Source organism: Oncorhynchus mykiss, chromosome 3, assembly GCF_013265735.2.
Source record: "Oncorhynchus mykiss isolate Arlee chromosome 3, USDA_OmykA_1.1, whole genome shotgun sequence".
Taxonomy (NCBI): Eukaryota; Metazoa; Chordata; class Actinopteri; order Salmoniformes; family Salmonidae; genus Oncorhynchus; species Oncorhynchus mykiss.
The window spans coordinates 44,459,569-44,481,738 of NC_048567.1; the positions used below are offsets into that span (position 1 = coordinate 44,459,569).

At 43.5% G+C, this 22,170-nt stretch overlaps 2 protein-coding genes across 14 annotated transcripts in view; one reads left to right on the forward strand and one right to left on the reverse strand.

The window, feature by feature from the left end:
- Positions 1-9,143, reverse strand: part of LOC110520000 (TRAF3-interacting protein 1) — a 43,344-nt gene extending 34,201 nt beyond the window's left edge. For all 12 annotated transcript variants that reach the window (XR_005045770.1, XR_005045776.1, XM_036974210.1 and 9 more), the window contains exons 1-2: positions 8,916-9,143; positions 558-626 (exon numbers count right to left, since the gene is read on the reverse strand). Coding sequence is in view for 10 of the 12 variants with exons in the window: in XM_036974210.1 (XP_036830105.1) it covers positions 558-626; positions 8,916-9,038 (192 nt within the window). In the remaining 2 variants the exon portion in view is untranslated. The remainder of the gene's footprint in view (positions 1-557; positions 627-8,915) is intronic.
- A 1,459-nt stretch (positions 9,144-10,602) lies between these two features.
- On the forward strand, positions 10,603-15,704 carry LOC110520002 (anterior gradient protein 3). Of its 2 annotated transcripts, XM_021596954.2 has the most exons (9): positions 10,677-10,744; positions 11,321-11,391; positions 11,711-11,821; positions 12,177-12,240; positions 12,836-12,888; positions 14,315-14,391; positions 14,604-14,667; positions 15,018-15,101; positions 15,523-15,704. In XM_021596954.2, the coding sequence occupies exons 3-9, from the start codon at positions 11,716-11,718 to the stop codon at positions 15,570-15,572; spliced, it is 498 nt and encodes a 165-aa protein (XP_021452629.1). In that variant the 5' UTR covers positions 10,677-10,744; positions 11,321-11,391; positions 11,711-11,715; the 3' UTR covers positions 15,573-15,704. The 2 variants fall into 2 exon arrangements, with proteins under 2 accessions (XP_021452627.1, XP_021452629.1); XM_021596952.2 differs by lacking the exon at positions 11,321-11,391 and having other exon boundaries at positions 10,603-10,744.
- Positions 15,705-22,170: the final 6,466 nt, after the last annotated feature.

Here is a 22,170-nt window from a genome sequence, read left to right on the forward strand (position 1 = left end):
CTGTTTGTCCATTTTGAGACGCCGTAGCCAGTACACACTTCCTCAAATAAGTCAGAATTAATGTAAGATAAAATAAGACAGATCCTTTGAGTTGACGTTTTTGCATTGGAGATCTAACTAAGATGTTTGATGTAGTATTTCCCAAGTAATTATTTTTCTTCATGTAAACGGGTCATCTATTGTTGAATGACAACCAACACTTCATTGAAGAATTCCTACTGTTGACCAATGAAGGGGCTTAGACTTCGACTCCGAAATTGTTGTGAGCACGACCACCTGAAGACCAAAACATCACAATCCAAAGACCAAAACATCACAATTTTGGCATAATATATGAACGAACTGTTCTAGTTGGGAAGCACGCGGACACCTTAAGAGTTAGGCTATGTATCATTTATTTTATAATGACTAATGACAATTACTCATTAGATCTGTCACAGTGCAGTATAACAATTAGGCCAAAGCAACAAATTCATAGGCAGGGGGCCTTCAAGATTTCAGTCTGTTCTGGAGTTTCACAAATTCCTCCAAGTGATCAAATGGAGAAAATGTCTTACCTTGACATTGTCTGACTTCATCTCAGTCTCTGCATAGAGTCCCTTCATGAAGCCAGTGGTCCGGATCACCTATAGGAGAAAAGGTTAGGATACATTGCCAAATGAGTCAGCGGTTAGCCACTATATGGTTGTAATTATCAATGCAGTACAGCATGACTGATTTTAAGCCGTTCATTTTGAGCATATTTTTTGTGGAGGGAAAACCAAATAAATAGTCAGTTAAGTTATATTCAATACACGTATGCTAAATTCAGTGGTCAGTAACTAACCCTTTGCTAAGCCCCAGCCCCCTTGTTTACTGTTGCAACCTCTGACAACATTTCCACAGGAAGCTCAATTTCCCATTCAACCACTGGAAAAATCCCCCTCACAATGATCTCAAACTGTGTTTCTATTAAACACAAATGACCCCTTGCTAATCAGGAAACTCCTGGGCTGTTATTACATTGGGGAAGGTGCATGAAGACGGAAGAATTCTGATGGCATTGTTTTTGAACACTATCCACAGAGATCTTAAACTACGGCCCGCAACATGGCTCAATGTGCCAGTAAATAAGCACAATCTGCGTTTCTTCAAATTGCCGCCGTCTTGGAGCTAGAGTAATGGAGAGCAATGTACATTGCTCAAAAAATAAAGGGAACACTTAAACAACACAATGTAACTCCAAGTAAATCGCACTTCTGTGAAATCAAACAGTCCACTTAGGAAGCAACACTGATTGACAATACATTTCACATGCTGTTGTGCAAATGGAATAGACAACAGGTGGAAATTATAGGCAATTAGCAAGACACCCCCAATAAAGGAGTGGTTCTGCAGGTGGCAACCACAGATCACTTCTCAGTTCCTATGCTTCCTGGTTGATGTTTTGGTCACTTTTGAATGCTGGTGGTGCTTTCACTCTAGTGGTAGCATGAGACGGAGTCTACAACCCACACAAGTGGCTCAGGTAGTGCAGCTCATCCAGGATGGGACATCAATGCGAGCTGTGGCAAGAAGGTTTGCTGTGTCTGTCAGCGTAGTGTCCAGAACATGGAGGCGCTACCAGGAGACAGGCCAGTACATCAGGAGACGTGGAGGAGGCCGAAGGAGGGCAACAACCCAGCAGCAGGACCGCTACCTCCGCCTTTGTGCAAGGAGGAGCAGGAGGAGCACTGCCAGAGCCCTGCAAAATGACCTCCAGCAGGCCACATATTTTTATTTTTTTTATTTCACCTTTATTTAACCAGGTAGGCTAGTTGAGAACAAGTTCTCATTTGCAACTGCGACCTGGCCAAGATAAAGCATAGCAGTGTGAACAGACAACACAGAGTTACACATGGAGTTAACAATTAACCACAGTCAATAACACAGTAGAAAAAAGGGGAGTCTATATACATTGTGTGCAAAAGGCATGAGGAGGTAGGCGAATAATTACAATTTTGCAGATTAACACTGGAGTGATAAATGATCAGATGGTCATGTACAGGTATTGGTGTGCAAAAGAGCAGAAAAGTAAATAAATAAAAACAGTATGGGGATGAGGTAGGTGAAAATGGGTGGCTATTTACCAATAGACTATGTACAGCTGCAGCGATCAGTTAGCTGCTCAGATAGCAGATGTTTGAAGTTGGTGAGGGAGGTAAAAGTCTCCAACTTCAGCGATTTTTGCAATTCGTTCCAGTCACAGGCAGCAGAGTACTGGAACGAAAGGCGGCCAAATGAGGTGTTGGCTTTAGGGATGATCAGTGAGATACACCTGCTGGAGCGCGTGCTACGGATGGGTGTTGCCATCGTGACCAGTGAACTGAGATAAGGCGGAGCTTTACCTAGCATGGACTTGTAGATGACCTGGAGCCAGTGGGTCTGGCGACGAATATGTAGCGAGGGCCAGCCGACTAGAGCATACAAGTTGCAGTGGTGGGTGGTATAAGGTGCTTTAGTGACAAAACGGATGGCACTTTGATAAACTGCATCCAGTTTGCTGAGTAGAGTGTTGGAAGCAATTTTGTAGATGACATCGCTGAAGTCGAGGATCGGTAGGATAGTCAGTTTTACTAGGGTAAGTTTGGCGGCGTGAGTGAAGGAGGCTATGTTGCGGAATAGAAAGCCGATTCTTGATTTGATTTTGGATTGGAGATGTTTGATATGAGTCTGGAAGGAGAGTTTACAGTCTAGCCAGACACCTAGGTACTTATAGATGTCCACATATTCAAGGTCGGAACCATCCAGGGTGGTGATGCTAGTCGGGCATGCGGGTGCAGGCAGCGATCGGTTGAAAAGCATGCATTTGGTTTTACTAGCGTTTAAGAGCAGTTGGAGGCCACGGAAGGAGTGTTGTATGGCATTGAAGCTCGTTTGGAGGTTAGATAACACAGTGTCCAAGGACGGGCCGGAAGTATATAGAATGGTGTCGTCTGCGTAGAGGTGGATCAGGGAATCGCCCGCAGCAAGAGCAACATCATTGATGTGCATGTGCAGAAACAGACTCCATGAGGGTGGTATGAGGGCCCGACGTCCACAGGTGGGGGTTGTGCTTACAGCCCAACACCGTGCAGGACGTTTGGCATTTGCCAGAGAACACCAAGATTGGCAAATTCACCACTGGCACCCTGTGCTCTTCACAGATGAAAGCAGGTTCACACTGAGCACGTGACTGAGTCTGGAGACACCGTGGAGAACGTTCTGCTGCCTGCAACATCCTCCAGCATGACCAGTTTGGCGGTGGGTCAGTCATGGTGTGGGGTGGCATTTCTTTGGGGGGCCGCACAGCCCTCCATATGCTCGCCAGAAGTAGCCTGATTTGCCATTAGGTACCGAGATGAGATCCTCAGACCCCTTGTGAGACCATATGCTGGTGCGGTTGGCCCTGGGTTCCTCCTAATGCAAGCCAATGCTAGACCTCATGTGGCTGGAGTGTGTCAGCAGTTCCTGCAAGAGGAAGGCATTGATGCTATGGACTGGCCCGCTCGTTCCCCAGACCTGAATCCAATTGAGCACATCTGGAACATCATGTCTCGCTCCATCCACCAGCCACGTTGCACCACAGACTGTCCAGGAGTTGGCGGATGCTTTAGTCCAGGTCTGGGAGGAGATCCCTCAGGAGACCATCTGCCACCTCATCATGAGCATGCCCAGGCTTTGTAGGCAGGTCACACACACTACTGAGCCTCATTTTGACTTGTTTTAAGAACATTACATCAAGGTTGGATCAGCCTGTAGTGTGGTTTTCCACTTTAATTTTGAGTGTGACTCCAAATCCAGACCTCCATGGGTTGATACATTTGATTTCCATTGATAATTTGTGTGATTTTGTTGTCAGCACATTCAACTATGTAAAGAAAAAAGTAGTTAATAAGAATATTTCATTCATTCAGATCTAGGATGTGTTATTTTAGTGTTCCCTTTATTTTTTTGAGCAGTGTACAATACAGCAAACATAGCATTTGTGGTAAGTACATGGGGACACTCATCTTTATGCACCTTTGTCATTGCTTCACAGGAACCTGGTAAATGTTTGTATTGTAGCTAGCCACTAAATAGCTGACTGAATTCACTGTCAGCATGCAGTCAAAGCTATAACCAGCAACAGATGGGAGTTGTAGTCATAACACCGCTAAATTAGCTTGCTAAAATAAATTGAGAAAACGTTTGAAGTTACGTTAAGTTAATTGAAGTTACGTTAATCCTTAAGAGGCTATTGACGCACACGTGTCAATCTAAGTAACAAAATAAAAAAAATCCCCAAAAGCCATCAGTTTAAGCTAGAAATGTATAGGGGCTGCGGCTCAATCCATTGCATCCGCCTACGTCGGCCTTCCGCATATGCGGTGGAAGGCGGGTGAGATATAGTGGTGTTTGTCAGACCATGAGACATCCCAAAAATCGTTCTTCACGAAAATGTCTGTTCAAGCTGTTTAAGCTATAAACTAACATGATTGTGTTCTCCAATTTGCTCTACGACCGCCACAAGTGTCAAGGGACTCATCTGAAGGTAACCCATACAAACAATTGAAAGTATGGAGGTAGTTTTGTGGCAACAAAAATAAGGGGTGAAATGTGTCAAATATATATATATTTCCTGAGCTTTCTTATATATCCTAGATATAGGAGACACCCCTTCCCTTTCCCACGTTTTGTTTAGTTACAGCCTTGTTCTAAAAATGGATTAAATAAATAAATAAATATCTACACATAAAATATATTTTCATTTGTTAAACACTTTTTTGGTTACAACATGATTCCATACACCGTTATTTAATATTTCTGATGCCTTCAATAGTATCTATAATGTAGAAAACAGTAAAAATAAAGAAAAACCCTGGAATGAGTAGGTGTCCAAACATTTGACTTGTAAATATTGGTTTTATAAACAGCAAAAAAAGAGAAATCCTCACTGTCATCTGCATTTATTTTCAGCAAACTTAACTATTAACTAAATATATTTAACTAAATATTTGTATGAACATAAGATTCAACAACTGAGACATAACAAGTTCCACAGAGATGTGACTAACAGAATTTGGATAATGTGTCCCTGAACAAAGGGGAGGTCAAAATCAAAAGTAAGAGTCAATGCAGCTGGTTCCACACCAGATACTAAGTACTGCAGTGCATCTCCTCCTCATGGACTGCACCAGATTTGCCAGGTCTTGCTGTTAGATGTTACCACAGTCTTCCATCAAGGCACCTGCAAGTTCCCAGACATTTCTGGGGGGAATGGACCTAGCCCTCACCCTCCGATCCAACAGGTCCCAGACGTGCTCAATGGGATTGAGATCCGGGCTCTTCGCTGGCAATGGCAGAACACTGACATTCCTGTCTTGCAGGAAATCACACACAGAACAAGCAGTATGGCTGGTGGCATTGTCATGCTGGAGGGTCATGTCAGGATGAGCCTGCAGGAAGGGTACCACATGAGGGAAGAAAGAGAATGTCTTCCCTGTAACGCACAGTGTTGAGAATGACAGCAAAGGACAACAAGCTCAGTCCGATGATGCGGTGACACACCGCCCCAGACCACGACAGACCCTCCACCTCCAAATCGATCCCGCTCCAGAGTACAGGCCTCAGTGTAACGCTCATTCCTACGACGATAAATGCGAATCCAACCATCACCCCTGGTGAGACAAAAAAAAACACAACTCATTAGTGAAGAGCACATTTTGCCAGTCCTGTCTGGTCCAGCGACAGTAGTTTGTGCCCATAGGCGACGTTGTTGCCGGTCATGTCTGGTGAGGACCTACCTTAAAACAGGCCTACAAGCCCTCAGTCCAGCCTCTCTCAGCCTATTGCGGACAGTCTGAGCACTGATGGAGGGATTGTGCATTCCTGGTGTAACTCGGGCAATTGTTTCCATCCTGTACCTGTCCCACAGGTGTGATGTTCGGATGTACCGATCCTGTGCAGGTGTTGTTACACGTGGTCTGCCACTGCGAGGACGAGCAGCTGTCCATCCTGTCTCCATGTAGCGAAGTCTTAGGTGTCTCACAGTACAGACTTTGCAATTTATTGCCCTGGCCACACCCGCAGTCCTCATGCCTCCTTGCAGCATGCCAAAGGCACGTTCACGCAGATGAGCAGGGACCCTGGGCATCTTTTTTTTTTTGTGTTTTTCAGAGTCAGTAGAAAAGCCTCTTTAAGGTCACAGTTATGAAAACTTAGGACACTAATTGCCTATCGTCTGTAAGCTGTTAGTGTCTTAAAGACCGTTCCACACGTGCATGTTCATTAATTGTTTATGGTTCATTGAACAAGCATGGGGAACAGTGTTTAAACCCTTTACAATGAAGGTCTGTGAAGTTATTTCGATTTTTACAAATTATCTTTGAAAGACAGGGTCCTGAAAAAGGGACGTTTTTGCATTTCCCTAAAAGGGTCCTATAATTCAAAATCGAATCGCTAAAATATCTTTAATGCGATTTAAACATGAGCTTGTCCGAGACGTCGGACTCAACAACAGTTGCTATCCATTGGAACACTGAGATTGGTGCCCTAAATTCTGAGGTGGGGCTTAGCGAAGGGTCAATTGCGTCATCCACGCAAACACACTTATCAAATATGCATGAGCATATACTGAAAGGTGAGAAACTTCACTGGAGGAGGAGAGAGAGAGACACTACCAATTGAATGGGATTAAGACTGTACTCAGCTCTGCTGCTTGTGGAAACAGCAGTTGCCAAAAGCAACCTGAATGACCTTTAAGTCAGACTTGCTCAGAGAGTGTGTTGTGTCCAGAAGATGTTGTAGTCTTGTGCAGGTGGATCTGTCAGTCTGCTCTGCCTGGATAATCTTCGCTTAGCCTGGTATATAGCCTGTGGCACAGACCCAGCCACAGGCAAACCTTCTAGCGAGGAAGCCATTCTCAAAGCATAACACCCTATGTTCGTACAGTGCTTCCAGAATGAATCATACCCCTTGACTTATTCCACATTTTGATGTGTTACAGCCTGAATTCAAAATTATTTAAATTTGTTTTCTCATCCACACACACACACACACACACACACACGCCCATAATGGCAAAGTGAAAACATGTATATATATATATAACACAGAAATATGTCATTTACATAAGTATTCACACCCCTAGGTTAATACTTTGTAGAAGCACATTTGACAACTGGGAGTCTTTCTGGGTAAGTCGCTAAGAGTTTTCCACACATGGAGTGTGCAACATTTGCCCATTATTCTTTTCAAATTTCTTCAAGCTCTGTCAAATTAGTTGTTGATCATTACTAGACAACCATTTTCAGGTTTTGCCTAAAATCTACTTGAAAATCTAAGTCAAAACTAAAACTCGGCCACTCAGGAATATTCAATGTCTTCTTGGTAAGAAACTCAAATGTAGATTTGGCCTTGTGTTTTAGGAAATGTGAATTAATCTCCCAGTGTCTGGTGGAAAGCAGACAACCTGGATTTCCAATAGGATTTTGCCTGTGCTTAGCTCCATTAAGTTTATTTTTATCCTGAAAAACTCCCCAGTCCTTAACGATTACAAGCATAACCATAACATGATGCAGCCACCACTATGTTTGAAAATATGGAGAGTGGTACTCCGTAATGTGTTGTATTGGTTTTCCCCGAAACATAAAACATTTCGTATTCAGGACAAAAAGTTGCTTTGACACATTTTTTGCATTATTACTTTAGTACCTTGCTGAAAACCAGATGCATGTTTTGGGATATTTTTATTCTGTGTAGGCTTCCTTCTTTTCACTCTGTCAATTAGGTTAGTATTGTGACATAACTACAATGTTGTTGATCCATCCTCAATTTTCTTATATCACAGCCATTAAACTCTGTTTTAAAGTCCCCATTGGCCTCATGGTGAAATCCCTGAGTGGTTTCCTTCCTCTCCGGCAACTGATTTAGGAAGAACGTCTTGATCTTTGTAGTGATCATCCAAAATGTAATAAATAACTTCACCATGCCGAAAGGGATATTCAATGTCAGATTTGTTTTAGCCCATCTACCAAAAGGGTTGAATACATGAATCAAGAACAGAAAAGAAAAAAAAAACACTTAGAGATTATATGGTTTGGTGTGTAGACCAGTGAAAGTGTAATCCATTTGAAATGCAGGCAACATTTGGGAAAAGTCTATGGGTGTAAATACTTTGAAGGCACCATTTATGAGGGCATGTCCCTGCCTGCCCCATGGCCCTGCCATCATGATACTTGTTATGTCAAGTACAAATTACAATGGATTTAGAACCATGATCAGCGGCCTCCTTTTTATATTATTTGGCTATAACAAGCAAGCATAACAAGCAAGCACCACCATAACAAGCAAGCACAGTGCCATGCCTTCATGTTGCCATCCTAACTAGTTAGTTAAGGAAGAGCCCAATTCAAACAAGCAATCCAGCTGCATTTAGGGATAAGCTCATTGACCGTCACCTAGAATAGAAGGTTGGGAGGTCTCATTTCATAACAGGGATGACACCCTCACAAAACTTCGGTGACAAAAAATGTAACTGTACCTGCTAACTAACTAGTAAATGTTAACTAGAGTTAACTAGTGCTGTGGCAGAAATGTAATTTGTTGGATGATAATGTTTTTAACCTTTTCATGAGTAAATAGCCAAACAGTTAGCAAATAATTTCATATTTTTGTCATAGATACAGTGAAAAGGCACATTTCCCGGCGCCGCGACTTGGTTTTGTTTACTAAAACAAGCAGACAGGAGTGCCTAGCAACGAAAAAATCTGATCGATGGCTAGCTACTGTTAGGTAAATTGGCTAATTATCATGCCTCAATGCTGAAAGGTTAGTTGGCTGGTTTTAGCAGGGGATAAATGCTAGCTAGCTATCAAATCCAATCTAACTAGCAAGAACTCTTTGTAGCTAGTAGCCAATGTTAGCTAATCACTCACCTCACTGAATATGTCGTGCAGATACCTAAACGGCGGTTTGCTGAGCAGTTTTTCAGTAAGCGGCGGTTTCTTTATAACTCTCCCTAAAGTGTCTTGGGTCTTTTTGGCCACTGACCCGTTCATGGCAGCTGCTGAAATGACAAATTCCCTCAAAGTTATTGATGAAAACAAGACTGTTCTTCAATCAACAATCCTGTCGCTGTCAATAGCATCCAATCCCACAATGCATCATTAATCTGAAATGCGCTTGTGCTAAATCAGAGATACTGTATATAATGGCGAGATGCTTGCGTCCAGTCCCTAACAGTGGGGGCGGGACAACTCCGATATAAAGTGTTTTTTCTCAAAGTTGCCGGAATGTCATATGCAGTGGCGACCCGTCATTCAGGGCAGGTGTGGCTTTTGAGCCCCACATTTTTTGCATGCTTGCCTGTTTTGCATGTTATTTTGGCATTAATACATGTCACGTATCAGTTTGCAAACAATGTTAAAAATATATAGAATATATCATTGAGTTAATAAAGCTGCGTACAAACATGGTCTCTTTTTTGCTTTCTTGAGTAAGGCAGCTCCAAAATGCAGGTGTTTCAGCCTAACACAGTGTTTTCTGTGGTGGGGCAAGCCAGCAGAAAATACAGAGTGTTGCGTCATGATTGGCTCAGTGTTCTGTCACTCATGGGGACACTACTTCACCAACAAGTCGAAGGGTAGACCAAAAAAATTATATCCCTTTGGGTTCTGCCATAGAGTTACATTAGAAGTGCTGATACAAAAAGCCTCAAGGTCATTGGCCACAGATAAAATTATATCAAATCACTTTCTATCATGTCAACATCATACTTTCAAAATCTCAGCTAGCAGTCATCATCATGAATCACGTCGACAATCTACTGGCAAATCCTTTTTAATCCTTGTCATGTGAAGAGAAATAATGAAGAGAACGTATAGATAAAATGTATCGGTGCTCATCGGCCATTGGACATAAACATTACACAACAAGTTGGAAATAGCAAATTCAACAATGAGTGGTTTGGAAGGAATAAGTGGCTAACTGCAAGCGTTGCAAAGCAATCACTAGCCTGCTATTCAGTGGTGTGGCTGTGGCGGTGTGGTCCCAAGTCTAAAATTAAGGGTCTCTTTTCCTAGTTTAAATTATAAACATTCAACATTGGCCATGCTGTCAATGAAGCATGATTTGTGACGTGCTCAAAACAACTTTTAACTAGGAACTGCAATATCTGACTTTAGTGAGTTCAAGACAACTGCGAACTCGGGACAAATGAGCTACGACTGGGAAAATATGTAGGTGTGCTGACTGTGACAAAGGCACTGGATTTTCAGTTGTCTTGTTTGCTAAATTAACAAATGAAATAGGCAGTGCCATGGTGTACAGTATATAACCATAGAAGCACTGTGACATATCATGTCATTGCAGTCATATTGGCCAGTTCAGACATTTGCGTCCCGGCTATCCTTAAGAGGTTGGCTTATTGGGGATGTGGCTTTCAGGTAATTATTATTGGCAACCCATTCCATGAGAGTAAATGTTATTCCAGTTCATCTCTTCAGTTATATTTTATCAAATATGACTAAACCAGTGCACTGCTTTCTATGAATTCTTATGGTGTTTAAGTGTTTAGGCAAAAATAAAAATGTCCTGTTTGGAACACTGACAAGTAGAGAGAATAAAAAATAAATAATTGGATAGGCCTGGCTCCCCATACCTGTTTGGTGAGTTCTGTTGTCTATAAAAATAACTGCAAATCAAAACCAAGTTACTGTCAGCTTGGAGATAGGTTGCAGACACTCCTCCTCTGCCTGTGCAATAGGTAAGATATCAAAATCATTGAACATTTCTTAATGTAAACTTGTAATATTATTGTGTTGACTTGATGCAGCATTTGAATAACCTGGTTGGTGTACAGGCCTATCTCTGTCAACATTCAATCATGTTAAACTTTCATTTAGCCTTTGGCAATTCTGCCGAAGAAGAAACAGACTGACACCAAAATCGGTTGTTTGAAGTTACGCACACATCAATATGATCTGTGCAAACTCTAAAATACTTGTACATGGTTTTATTTTAGAATTTAAAAAATACTAATAGACAAATGACAAATGCCATAATCGAGAAAAGGAGTAGTTTGAGGAAATGTGGCACACATAACCAAACAGGTTTGGCCTGTTTTAGTAAGCAGACGAATATTGCTACTATTCATTTAGGCACTTGTATTGAAATAGGCCTACCCATAAATGGCACAAGGCAGGTGTTTCTTGGAAGGGGTTCCTTTTTATGGCACTTGGCTTTTATATGGTCAAGGCTAGAGATACATTGCTACGTTTTCATTTATAAAGCCCTTTTTACAAAAAGTCGATCCATACCTAACATCATTACTTATCTTCAGACATACGAGTTACCACACCCGGTCGCAGGGATGGCAAACTTAGAACATTCCTTTGGTCTCTACTGAGTTAGGTAAATCAGCTTTTAGTTCTCTTGCACCTTATTTGAGGAATGATCTTTAAAATGTTCTTAAATTTGATGTTCTGGTGCCTCTAGGGCAATTCATTTTACGACTGTGCTTTTATTTCTGCTTGCAATTTGTATTTTGCTATTTTGATGTGTGCATTTTCTGTAATGCATGTAATTCAGGGCTCATCTGTAAAAGATACCTTGGTCTCAGCATGACTCCTTGGTCAAATAAAGGTTAACTAAATAAATAATAAACATGAGTACTACATATAAGTATTTTTGAGCAGTTTGACTTGACTGCCTCCTCTTCTCTCTACCTCAGAACGGATGACAACCATGTATCGCTGGTCTCTCTTTGCATTGCTCTTTGTCACCTGTATGGACGTTTCCCTACAGAAGAAAACAAGGAAAGGCCCTCAAACTCTCTCAAGAGGTAAGAATTATGTCACAATGTATCCTCGCCCCACCCCTAACGTCTATTTGAATTTACTACACTCAGAAAAAAAGGGCTCTTCAGCTGTCCCCATAGGAGAACCTTTTTGGTTCCAGGTAGAACCCTTTTGAGTTCCACATAGAACCCACTGTGGAAAGGGTTATACATAGAACCAAAAGGATTCTACCTGGAACAAAAAAAAAATGTTCAAAGGGTTCTCCTATGGGGACAGCTGAATAACTCTTTCATATTCTAGAAGGCACCTTTTTTTCTGAGTGTACGAAAACAATTCTCCATCCCCATTACATTAACACCAAATCCTTTGGTCTGATTTCCATCCTCAATTTTGTCTCAGGATGGGGAGATTACATTGCCTGGGTCAAGACCTACGAGGAAGCCCTGATGACAATGAAAGAAAGGTAAAACAAGATTAGAGAAAATACACAACAAGACATCAAATTGCAATTGTGTTATTTGGTTAGTGGCATATGTCTGACAATTAGAGCAGTCTTTCAAATGTCTGAGAGTGAAACATTTCATTAAAGCTATCTGCTTATGTTACAGCCATATCCTCACAATTATTATATTACAATTGACATTTCAGTCAATTATCAGGCACTTTTATCCAGAGTGACTTACAGTTGGTGCATTCATCTTAAGATAACTAGGTGAGAATCACATATCAATGCGCCCCATTAATTCAACATGTCCAATTAAACTAATCAAACTGTAACGGAAATCCTCATATTTATTATATGGTTGCATCCCAAAATGGCGCAAGCACCATATTCACTAGACAGTGCACTACTTTTGACCAGGGCGCTATCAAAAGTAGTGCACAGAATGGGAAATTGGTTGCCATTTGGGACACACAAAGCCTATTTATTTTCTTATCTCCATAATGATACTAGGGACTTAAGTTTGGTACAATCCCAGAGACTTCTCTGTAAGCACATCCACCCATTACTTATTCTGCAGTGTTCTTGTTTTGTCTGTGTCCTCATGTTCCCACAGTAAGAAGCCTCTGATGGTCATTCATCACATGGAGGATTGTCCTCATAGCCAAGGTAATACTGCTGTGCTTTCATACTCACACAGAGTACCAGTCAAAAGTTTAGACACACCTAGTCATTCAAGGGTTTTTCTTTATTTTTTACATTGTAGAATAATAGTGAAGACATCAAAACTATGAAATAACACATTTGGAATCGCGTAGTAACCAAAAAAGTGTTAAACAAATCAAAATATATTTTATATTTGAGATTCTTCAAAGTAGCCACCCTTTTCCTTGATGATAGCTGCACACTTTTGGCATTCTCTCAAACAGCCTCACGAGGTAGTCACCTAGAATGCATTTCAATTAACAGGTGTGCCTTGTTCAAAGTTAATTTGTAGAATGATTTTCCTTCTTAATGCGTTTGAGCCAATCAGTTGTGTTGTGACAAGGTAGGGGTGGTATACAAAACATAGACCTATTTGGTTAAATTGTTCAGAGGAGACTGAGTGAATCAGGCCTTCATGGTCAAATTGCTGGAAAGAAACCACTACTAAAGAACATCAATAATAAGAAGAGACTTGCTTGGGCCAAGAAACATGATCAATGGACATTAGACCGGTGGAAATCTGTCCTTTGGTCTGATTAGTCTAAATGTAAGATTTTTTGTTCCAACTGCCATGTCTTTGTGAGACGTAGAGTAGGTGAATGGATCATCTCCGCATGTGTGGTTCCCACCGTGAAGCATGGATGGTGTGGGGGTGCTTTGCTGGTGATACGGTTTGTGATTTATTTTGAATTCAAGGCACACATAATCAGCATGGATCCCGCAGCATTCTGCAGCGATACGCTATCCCATCTGGTTTGTGCGTAGTGGGACTATCATTTGTTTTCAACAGGACAATGACCCAAAACACACCTTCATGATGTGTAAGGGCTATTTGACCAAGAAGGAGAGTGATGGAGTGCTGCGTCAAATGACCTGGTCTCAACAATCACTTGACCTCAACCAAATTGAGATGATTTGGAATGAGTTGGACTGCAGAGTGAAGGAAAAGCAGGCAACAAGTGCTCAGCATATGTGGGAACTCCTTCAAGACTGTTTTTATTTAAAGAATCTCAAATATAAAATATATTTTGATTTGTTTAACATTTTTGGGGGTTACTAAATGTTTCCATATGTGTTATTTCATAGTTTTGATGTCTGAACTATTATTCTGCAATGTAGAAAATAGTAAAAATAAAGAGAAATCCTTGAATGACTAGGTGTGTCCAAACTTGACTGGTACTGTACTTCATCTAACCAAGGGACCAACCAAGGTCTTTGTTGCCTTACAGTTGGTCTCGTGGTATCAACATTTCTTTAGACATTATCATTTGTCAAGGCTTGTATGACAAAAGAATAGCAATACATGCAAATTCCACTCTGAGGATAAAGTGTGTTGAAGTTAAAGGTGAGGTTCTCACTGATTATCATTCTGTCACACTTCCCTCCACAGCTCTGAAGAAGGCGTTTGCTGTGGATAAAACCGTACAGAAAATGGCCCAAAAGGATTTTGTTATGCTCAATTTGATGGTAATTGATCATCAAAGCAAAACAAAATCAACATACACGCAATGGAAGCAATGGAATTATATAGTTGTAACCATATCCCAATCACATATTGTACATTGCATCATGCATTTCATTATTTCATCACTTGGAGGTAAATGTTTGAATTTAGATGTTAAATAGATGATAGTTGATTAGAAATGCACATTTTGATGTCATTTTGATTTCTTTTTCAGCATGAGACTACAGACACGAATCTGGCAGCAGATGGCAACTATGTTCCAAGAATCATCTTTGTTGGTGGGCCTCTTCTTCTACCATGCCATCTCACTTAGGAAATAAACCACCACTTATTCTGAATCCCCAACACATCACTCAGGTCAAACGCTTGCTGTGAGATCTTTGATGTAACTGTATTCAGTGCCTCACATACATTTATTTTAATCAGTAGCAATTTGCCTAAGAACCACCAAATAACTTACAGTACATGTGTGGGTCTTGATCAAGGGATCAATGTCATTTATGGGTCGTCATAGTGTTAGAAATGGAATAGCATGAATAAAAGCATTACAATGTAGTTATACCTACATAATGATGCATTATGTTTTAAAGCGTTGGCAAAGTCCTCCAAAATATCTCTCTGCCCACAGATCCATCCATGACTGTGCGTTTAGACCTTGTTGGGAAGTACAGTAATCGCCTGTACACCTACAAGCCAAGTGACATCCCGTACTGTGAGTGTCCCTCTTCTTCCCTAATGAGGTCCTATGAGAGTCAGATATCCTTCTGTTGCCTCCTTCACACACACACACACACACACACACACACACTTTCCAATAACACAGACTGCACTTACTTGGTTCTACTCTTTCTTCCACCCCTTCACATAATTCACTAACTAGTTGAGAGGAGAAATTTGGGAGATGCAAAATAATGAGAATGTATAAGGACAGTTCTTAGCGGCTAATTGCTCAAAGTGTAAAAAAATGTATTGCTTGGTCCACTACTATCAGAACAACATAAAGCAAGGTTGGGCCATTTAACTTCAGTCAATTCCCGAATTGAATTCCCAATTCTCTTCCTGACATGAAATGGAATTAACCACTTCCCTGGTAAACAGATTCTTACCCAAGCTTCTTTTCCCTCTCTCCATAGTGGCCAAGAACATGAAAAAAGCCAAGCTTCTACTGCACACTGAACTGTGACCTCACAGCCTTATAAACTCTGTACCAATAGAGCAACAACCAGAGTGGTTCACTGAGTCTTGGACATCCATCTGTTTACACAAAATGCATACAATAGATGATCAATAAAGATCAATGACAGTGTGCAGTGTACTGAATTTGTTGATGTTCATTTGCTTTTGACTCCAAATGCTTACTTAAACAGACAAAATATATACAGTACATTTAACGTTATATGGACATTCTCTGTGAGGGTTGTTGACATGACTTAATTGTTGCAGAATGCAAGAGGATACAAACATATTCAAATATGAATTTAATAGATTGAAGACTTATCGGCTCAGTGCTTAATAGATTTACAATGAGGGCATGGACAGTGAAGCATTTTTTCATTTTGGCTCTGTACTCCATGAGGTGAATGAATCGTGAATAATGATGAGTGAGAAAGTTACAGATGCACAAATATCATACCACCAAGACATGCTGACCTCTCACCATTACAATCACATGGGAGGTTAGCATTTTGGGGGGAATATGATATTTGTGTGTCTAACTTTCTCACTAATCATTATTCATGATTAATTCAGTATTATCTGTAATCAGGGTAGCATCCACATTAATGCTGAAGTGTTTAGAAACATATTATATTCTTATTTACAATAAAAGTGACTCCAAAATGACACAATACATTATTTACCATTCACAAGCTTGATGTCGTCCATTAATCACATAATTTCCTGTTGAATGCGGAATGAGACAGCGCTCGGTATGTTGTTTTGGAAGTGTCTGAAAGTGTTCTATTGGAAAAATTTGGTTACTAGCTAGATACCTTTTGATTTTGGATCCCGCTGCACCGTTGGCATCAGATGCTGGGATCACTGCGGTCTGTTCGCGGATCATTCCGTCCGAGGGTTAGCTGTCTATAAAGCAAGCAGGGTTTCCTTGGGGGCTTGAATGCAGCCTGAGACGCAGTTAGCCCTTGTGGCTTTGAGCGCGGATTTTCCCGGGCTCGTGGCTGTCTAGATCCCTACTGTTTGTTGCTGTTCCCATCTTCCCTGTGACCTGCCCTCTCTGGAATTGTGGGGAGTAACAGCGTAGCCTACGTTGCTACCATGACAAAGACCAAAGCCGGTGGGCGTCACTATCGCAGTTCTACAAGCAGTTGTTACAACAAGAAAATAGCTTCAACTGTTGTGTCATAATACTGGTGGAATAAACTAATTTAAAAAATGGACGACCTGACCAGAGAGGTCCAGGACCTGAAGAACAGTTTGCAGTTCTCCCAGGGTCCGCTCGATGAGTTTATACAGGAAAACGGCAAGAAGACAATCTGTAAATCATTGAGAGGACATTAGTTCTGTATGTGAATCTATGATAACAACGACAAATAAATCAGATTATCTCGAGGGACAATCTCCACATGAGACCTGGATGGTGGACAAAGTGAGGGAAATGATCTTGAAGAAACTGAAGATGGAGATTGAGTTGGAGCACGCCCCAAATACTGGAAAACCCACCACCGGCCCACGTGACGTCCTTGAACCTCAGGAACTTGACAAGGTAGTGGTTCTGGAATGAGTCAAGAACTTGAGGGGAATGTACATCTTCCTCATTGAGGACTATCCTGAAGCTGTGCGTCAGAAGGGAAAATAACTTATCCCAGCCATGAAAGCTGCCAGAGCACGTGGGGACATTGCTTACATTCGAATGACTGCCTCATTGTTCACCCTTCCTCCGAAAAGCCTGGAAGGGATGAGAGAGCCAAGCCTATGGGTTCGTAGCTTTAACCCCGCAACACACACACTTACACACACCAACTGATGAATGGACGGCTAAATGTATGTTTTTGTTTCTCTTGCTTTGTTTGCTTGTGGAAGGGATGCCTGGAAGGCATGAGACCAGCTGTTCCGGATGACTGTGTGATCACTGTCTTCGTAGCCGATGTCAGCAAGACCTTTAAACAGGTCAACATTCACAAGGCTGCGGGGCCAGACGGATTACTAGGACATGTACTCAGAGCGTGCCCAGACCAACTGGCAAGTGACTTCACTGACATTCTATTTGTGGAAAAATCATCCTGATTAACTCTTTAGTTATATCGCAGTTTACCTATTTGCTTATGGTCTTGCCTACACCTAGCAAACAGTTTTTTTTTTTATCATATGAGAATTTTAAAAAATATTTGATTTGGAATGGCAAGCCAGACAAAATTAAATGGACCTATTTACAGTGGGGCAAAAAAGTATTTAGTCAGCCACCAATTGTGCAAGTTCTCCCACTTAAAAAGATGAGAGAGGCCTGTAATTTTCATCATAGTACACTTCAACTATGACAGACAAAATGTGAGAAAAAAAATCACATTGTAGTATTTTTAATGAATTTATTTGCAAATTATTGTGGAAAATAAGTATTTGGTCAAAAACAAAAGTTTCTCAATACTTTGTTATATACCCTTTGTTGGCAATGACAGAGGTCAAACGTTTTCTGTAAGTCTTCACAAGGTTTTCACACACTGTTGCTGGTATTTTGGCCCATTCCTCCATGCAGATCTCCTCTAGAGCAGTGATGTTTTGGGGATGTTGCTGGGCAACACGGACTTTCAACTCCCTCCAAAGATTTTCTATGGGGTTGAGATCTGGAGACTGGCTAGGCCACTCCAGGACCTTGAAATGCTTCTTACGAAGCCACTCCTTTGTTGCCAAGGCGGTGTGTTTGGGATCATTGTCATGCTGAAAGACCCAGCCACATTTCCTCTTCAATGCCCTCGCTGATGGAAGGAGGTTGTCACTCAAAATCTCAAAATATATGGCCCCATTCATTCTTTCCTTTACACGGCGGGTCAGTCGTCCTGGTCCCTTTGCAGAAAAACAGTGTAACGGCTTTCATATAGTGAAGGAGAGTCGGACCAAACTGCAGCGTGTCGATTGCGATCCATGTTTATTTAAACAAACGTAAACATGACTAAACACGAACACTACAAAACAATAAACGAAAACCGAAAACAGCCTATACTTGTGTCAACTAACATCAAACAAGGACATCAAGACATTTAGGACAATCCCCCACGACAAACTCAAAGAATATGGCTGCCTAAATATGGTTCCCAATCAGAGACAACGATAAACACCTGCCTCTGATTGAGAACCACTCCAGACAGCCATAGACTTTGCTAGATAACCCCACTAGCTACAATCCCAATACATACACACCAAAACCCCAGGACAAAACACACCACAATACAAAAAACCCGATGCCACACCCTGGCCTGACCCAATACATGAAGAAAAACACAAAATACTTAGACCAGGGCGTGACAACCCCCCCCCCCCCCCCCCAAGGTGCGGACTCCCGAACGCACCTCAAAACAATAGGGAGGGTCCATGGTGGCGGCTCCGGCGTGGGACGTGGAACCCACTCAGTCAATGTCTTAGTCCCCTCTCCTCGCGTCCCTGGATAGTCCACCCTCGCCGCCGACCATGGCCTAGTAGTCCTCACCCAGAAACCCACTGGACTGAGGAGCAGATCGGGACTGAAGGACAGCTCGGGACTGAGGCAGCTCGGGACTGAGGGGAAGCTCGGGAGTGAGAGAAAGCTCGGGAGTGAGAGAAAGCTCGGGAGTGAGAGAAAGCTCGGGAGTGAGAGAAAGCTCGGGAGTGAGAGAAAGCTCGGGAGTGAGAGAAAGCTCGGGAGTGAGAGAAAGCTCGGGAGTGAGAGAAAGCTCGGGAGTGAGAGAAAGCTCAGGAGTGAGAGAAAGCTCAGGAGTGAGAGAAGGCTCAGGAGTGAGAGAAAGCTCAGGCAGGTAGGTAGATCTACCAGATCCTGGCTGGCTGGTGGTTTTAGCAGATCCTGGCTGACTGGCAGATCCTGGCCGACTGGCGGATCTGGCGGATCCTGGCCGACTGGCAGATCCTGGCCGACTGGCAGATCCTGGCCGACTGGCAGATCCTGGCCGACTGGCAGTTCTGGCAGATCCCGGCTGACTGGCGGATCTGGAAAAGTCTGGTTGACTGGCGGATCTGGAAGAGTCTGGTTGACTGGCAGATCTGGAAGAGTCTGGTTGACTGGCAGATCTGGAAGAGTCTGGTTGACTGGCAGATCTGGAAGAGTCTGGTTGACTGACAGATCTGGAAGAGTCTGGTTGACTGGCAGATCTGGAAGAGTCTGGTTGACTGGCAGATCTGGAAGAGTCTGGTTGACTGGCAGATCTGGAAGAGTCTGGCTGACTGGCAGATCTGGAAGAGTCTGGCTGACTTGCGGATCTGGAAGAGTCTGGCTGACTGGCAGATCTGGAAGAGTCTGGCTGACTGGCAGATCTGGAAGAGTCTGGCTGACTGGCAGATCTGGAAGAGTCTGGCTGACTGGCGGATCCTGGCAGACTGAAAGACCTGGCTGCTCCATACTGTCTGGCGGCTCTGGCTGCTCCATGCTGACTGGCGGCTCTGGCTGCTCCATGTAGGCTGACAGCTCTGGCGGCTTCTTACAGACTGGCAGCTCCGGCGGCTCCGTGCAGAATGGCAGCTCCTTGCAGACTGGCAGCTCCTTACAGACTGACAGCTCCTTGCAGACTGGCAGCTCCATGCAGACTGGCAGCTCCTTGTAGACTGGCAGCTCCTTGCAGACTGGCAGCTCCGTGCAGACTGGCAGCTCATTGCAGACTGGCAGCTCGGGCTGCTTCATGCAGACTGACAGCTCAGGCTGCTCCATGCAGACTGACAGCTCTGGCTGCTCCATGCAGACTGACAGCTCTGGCTGCTCCATGCAGACGGACAGCTCTGGCTGCTCCATGCAGACTGACAGCTCTGGCTGCTCCATGCAGACTGACAGCTCTGGCTGCTTCATGCAGACTGACAGGTCTGGCTGCTCCATGCAGGCTGGCAGCTCTGGCTTCTCCATGCAGGCTGGCAGCTCTGGCTTCTCCATGCAGGCTGGCAGCTCTGGCTTCTCCATGCAGGCTGGCAGCTCTGGCTGCTCTATGCAGGCTGGCAGCTCTGGCTGCGCTGAACAGGCAGGAGACTCCGGCAGCACAGGAGAGGAGAAAGGCTCTGGCTGCGCTAAACAAGCGGGAGACTCCGGCAGCGCAGGAGAGGAGAAAGGCTCTGGCTGCGCTAAACAGGCGGGAGACTCCAGCAGCGCAGAAGAGGAGAAAAGCTCTGGCTGCGCTAAACAGGCGGGAGGCTCCGGCAGCGCTGTAGAAGAGAAAGGCTCTGGCTGCGCTAAACAGGCGAGGCGCACTGAAGGCCTGGTGCGTGGTGCTGGAACTGGTGGTACTGGATCGAGGACACGCACAGGAAGCCTGGTGCGGGGAGCTGCTTCCGGAGGACTGGAGTGTGGAGGTGGCACAGGATGGGCTAGACCGTGAAGGCGTACTGGAGATCTTGAGAGCAGTGTTGGCACAGGATGTGCACAGGAGGCCTGGTGCGTGAGGCTGGCACCGACTTCACCAGCCGACTAACACGCACCTCAGGACGAGTATGGAGCGCTAACCCAGGTGCCATCAAATCCCCAACACGTTCCATCGGGCAAATTCCATGCAAAAAGCACCAACACAGCAACTCCCTCATTTCTCTCTCCTCCAATTTCCCCTTTAACTCCTTCACAGTCTCTGTTTCGCTCACCTCCAACACCGGCTCTGGTTCTGGTCTCCTCCTTGGCTCCTCAAGATAAACAAGGAGAATTGGCTCAGGTCTGACTCCTGACTCTGCCACACTCTCCCTGAGCCCCCCCCCAATAATTTTTTGGGGCTGATTCTCAGGCTTCCATCCGCTACGCCGTGCTGCCTCCTCATATCTGCGCCTCTCAGCTTTCGCCGCCTCCAGTTCTTCCTTGGGGCGGCGATATTCTCCAGGCTGAGCCCAGGGTCCTTTACCGTCCAGTTCTTCCTCCCATGTCCATTTCTCCAGGTGGTGCAGCCTCTCCCACTGCAGCTGCTGCTGCTCCTGCCTCTGTTGCCTCTCCTGTGGCTCCTGCCTGTTAACACGCTGCTTGGTCCGTTGGTGGTGGGTGATTCTGTAACGGCTTTCATATAGTGAAGGAGAGTCGGACCAAACTGCAGCGTGTCGATTGCGATCCATGTTTATTTAAACAAACGTAAACACGACTAAACACGAACACTACAAAACAATAAACGAAACGAAAACCGAAAACAGCCTATACTTGTGTCAACTAACATCAAACAAGGACATCAAGACACTCAGGACAATCACCCACGACAAACTCAAAGAATATGGCTGCCTAAATATGGTTCCCAATCAGAGACAACGATAAACACCTGCCTCTGATTGAGAACCACTCCAGACAGCCATAGACTTTGCTAGATAACCCCACTAGCTACAATCCCAATACATACACACCAAAACCCCAGGACAAAACACACCACAATACAAAAAACCCGATGCCACACCCTGGCCTGACCCAATACATAAAGAAAAACACAAAATACTTAGACCAGGGCGTGACAAACAGCCCCAAAGCATGATGTTTCCACCCCCATGCTTCACAGTAGGTATGGTGTTCTTTGGATGCAACTCAGCATTCTTTGTCCTCCAAACACGACGAGTTGAGTTTTTACCAAAAAGTTATATTTTGGTTTCATCTGACCACATGACATTCTCCCAATCTT

Bases quoted from the DNA above. Each gene is read 5' to 3' on its own strand.
- LOC110520002 (XM_021596952.2), top strand. From the start codon at position 11,716: ATGACAACCATGTATCGCTGGTCTCTCTTTGCATTGCTCTTTGTCACC. The intron at 11,822-12,176 runs GTAAGAATTATG...ATTTTGTCTCAG, and splicing joins CCCTCAAACTCTCTCAAGAG to GATGGGGAGATTACATTGCC. The intron at 15,102-15,522 runs GTGAGTGTCCCT...CTCTCTCCATAG, and splicing joins GCCAAGTGACATCCCGTACT to TGGCCAAGAACATGAAAAAA.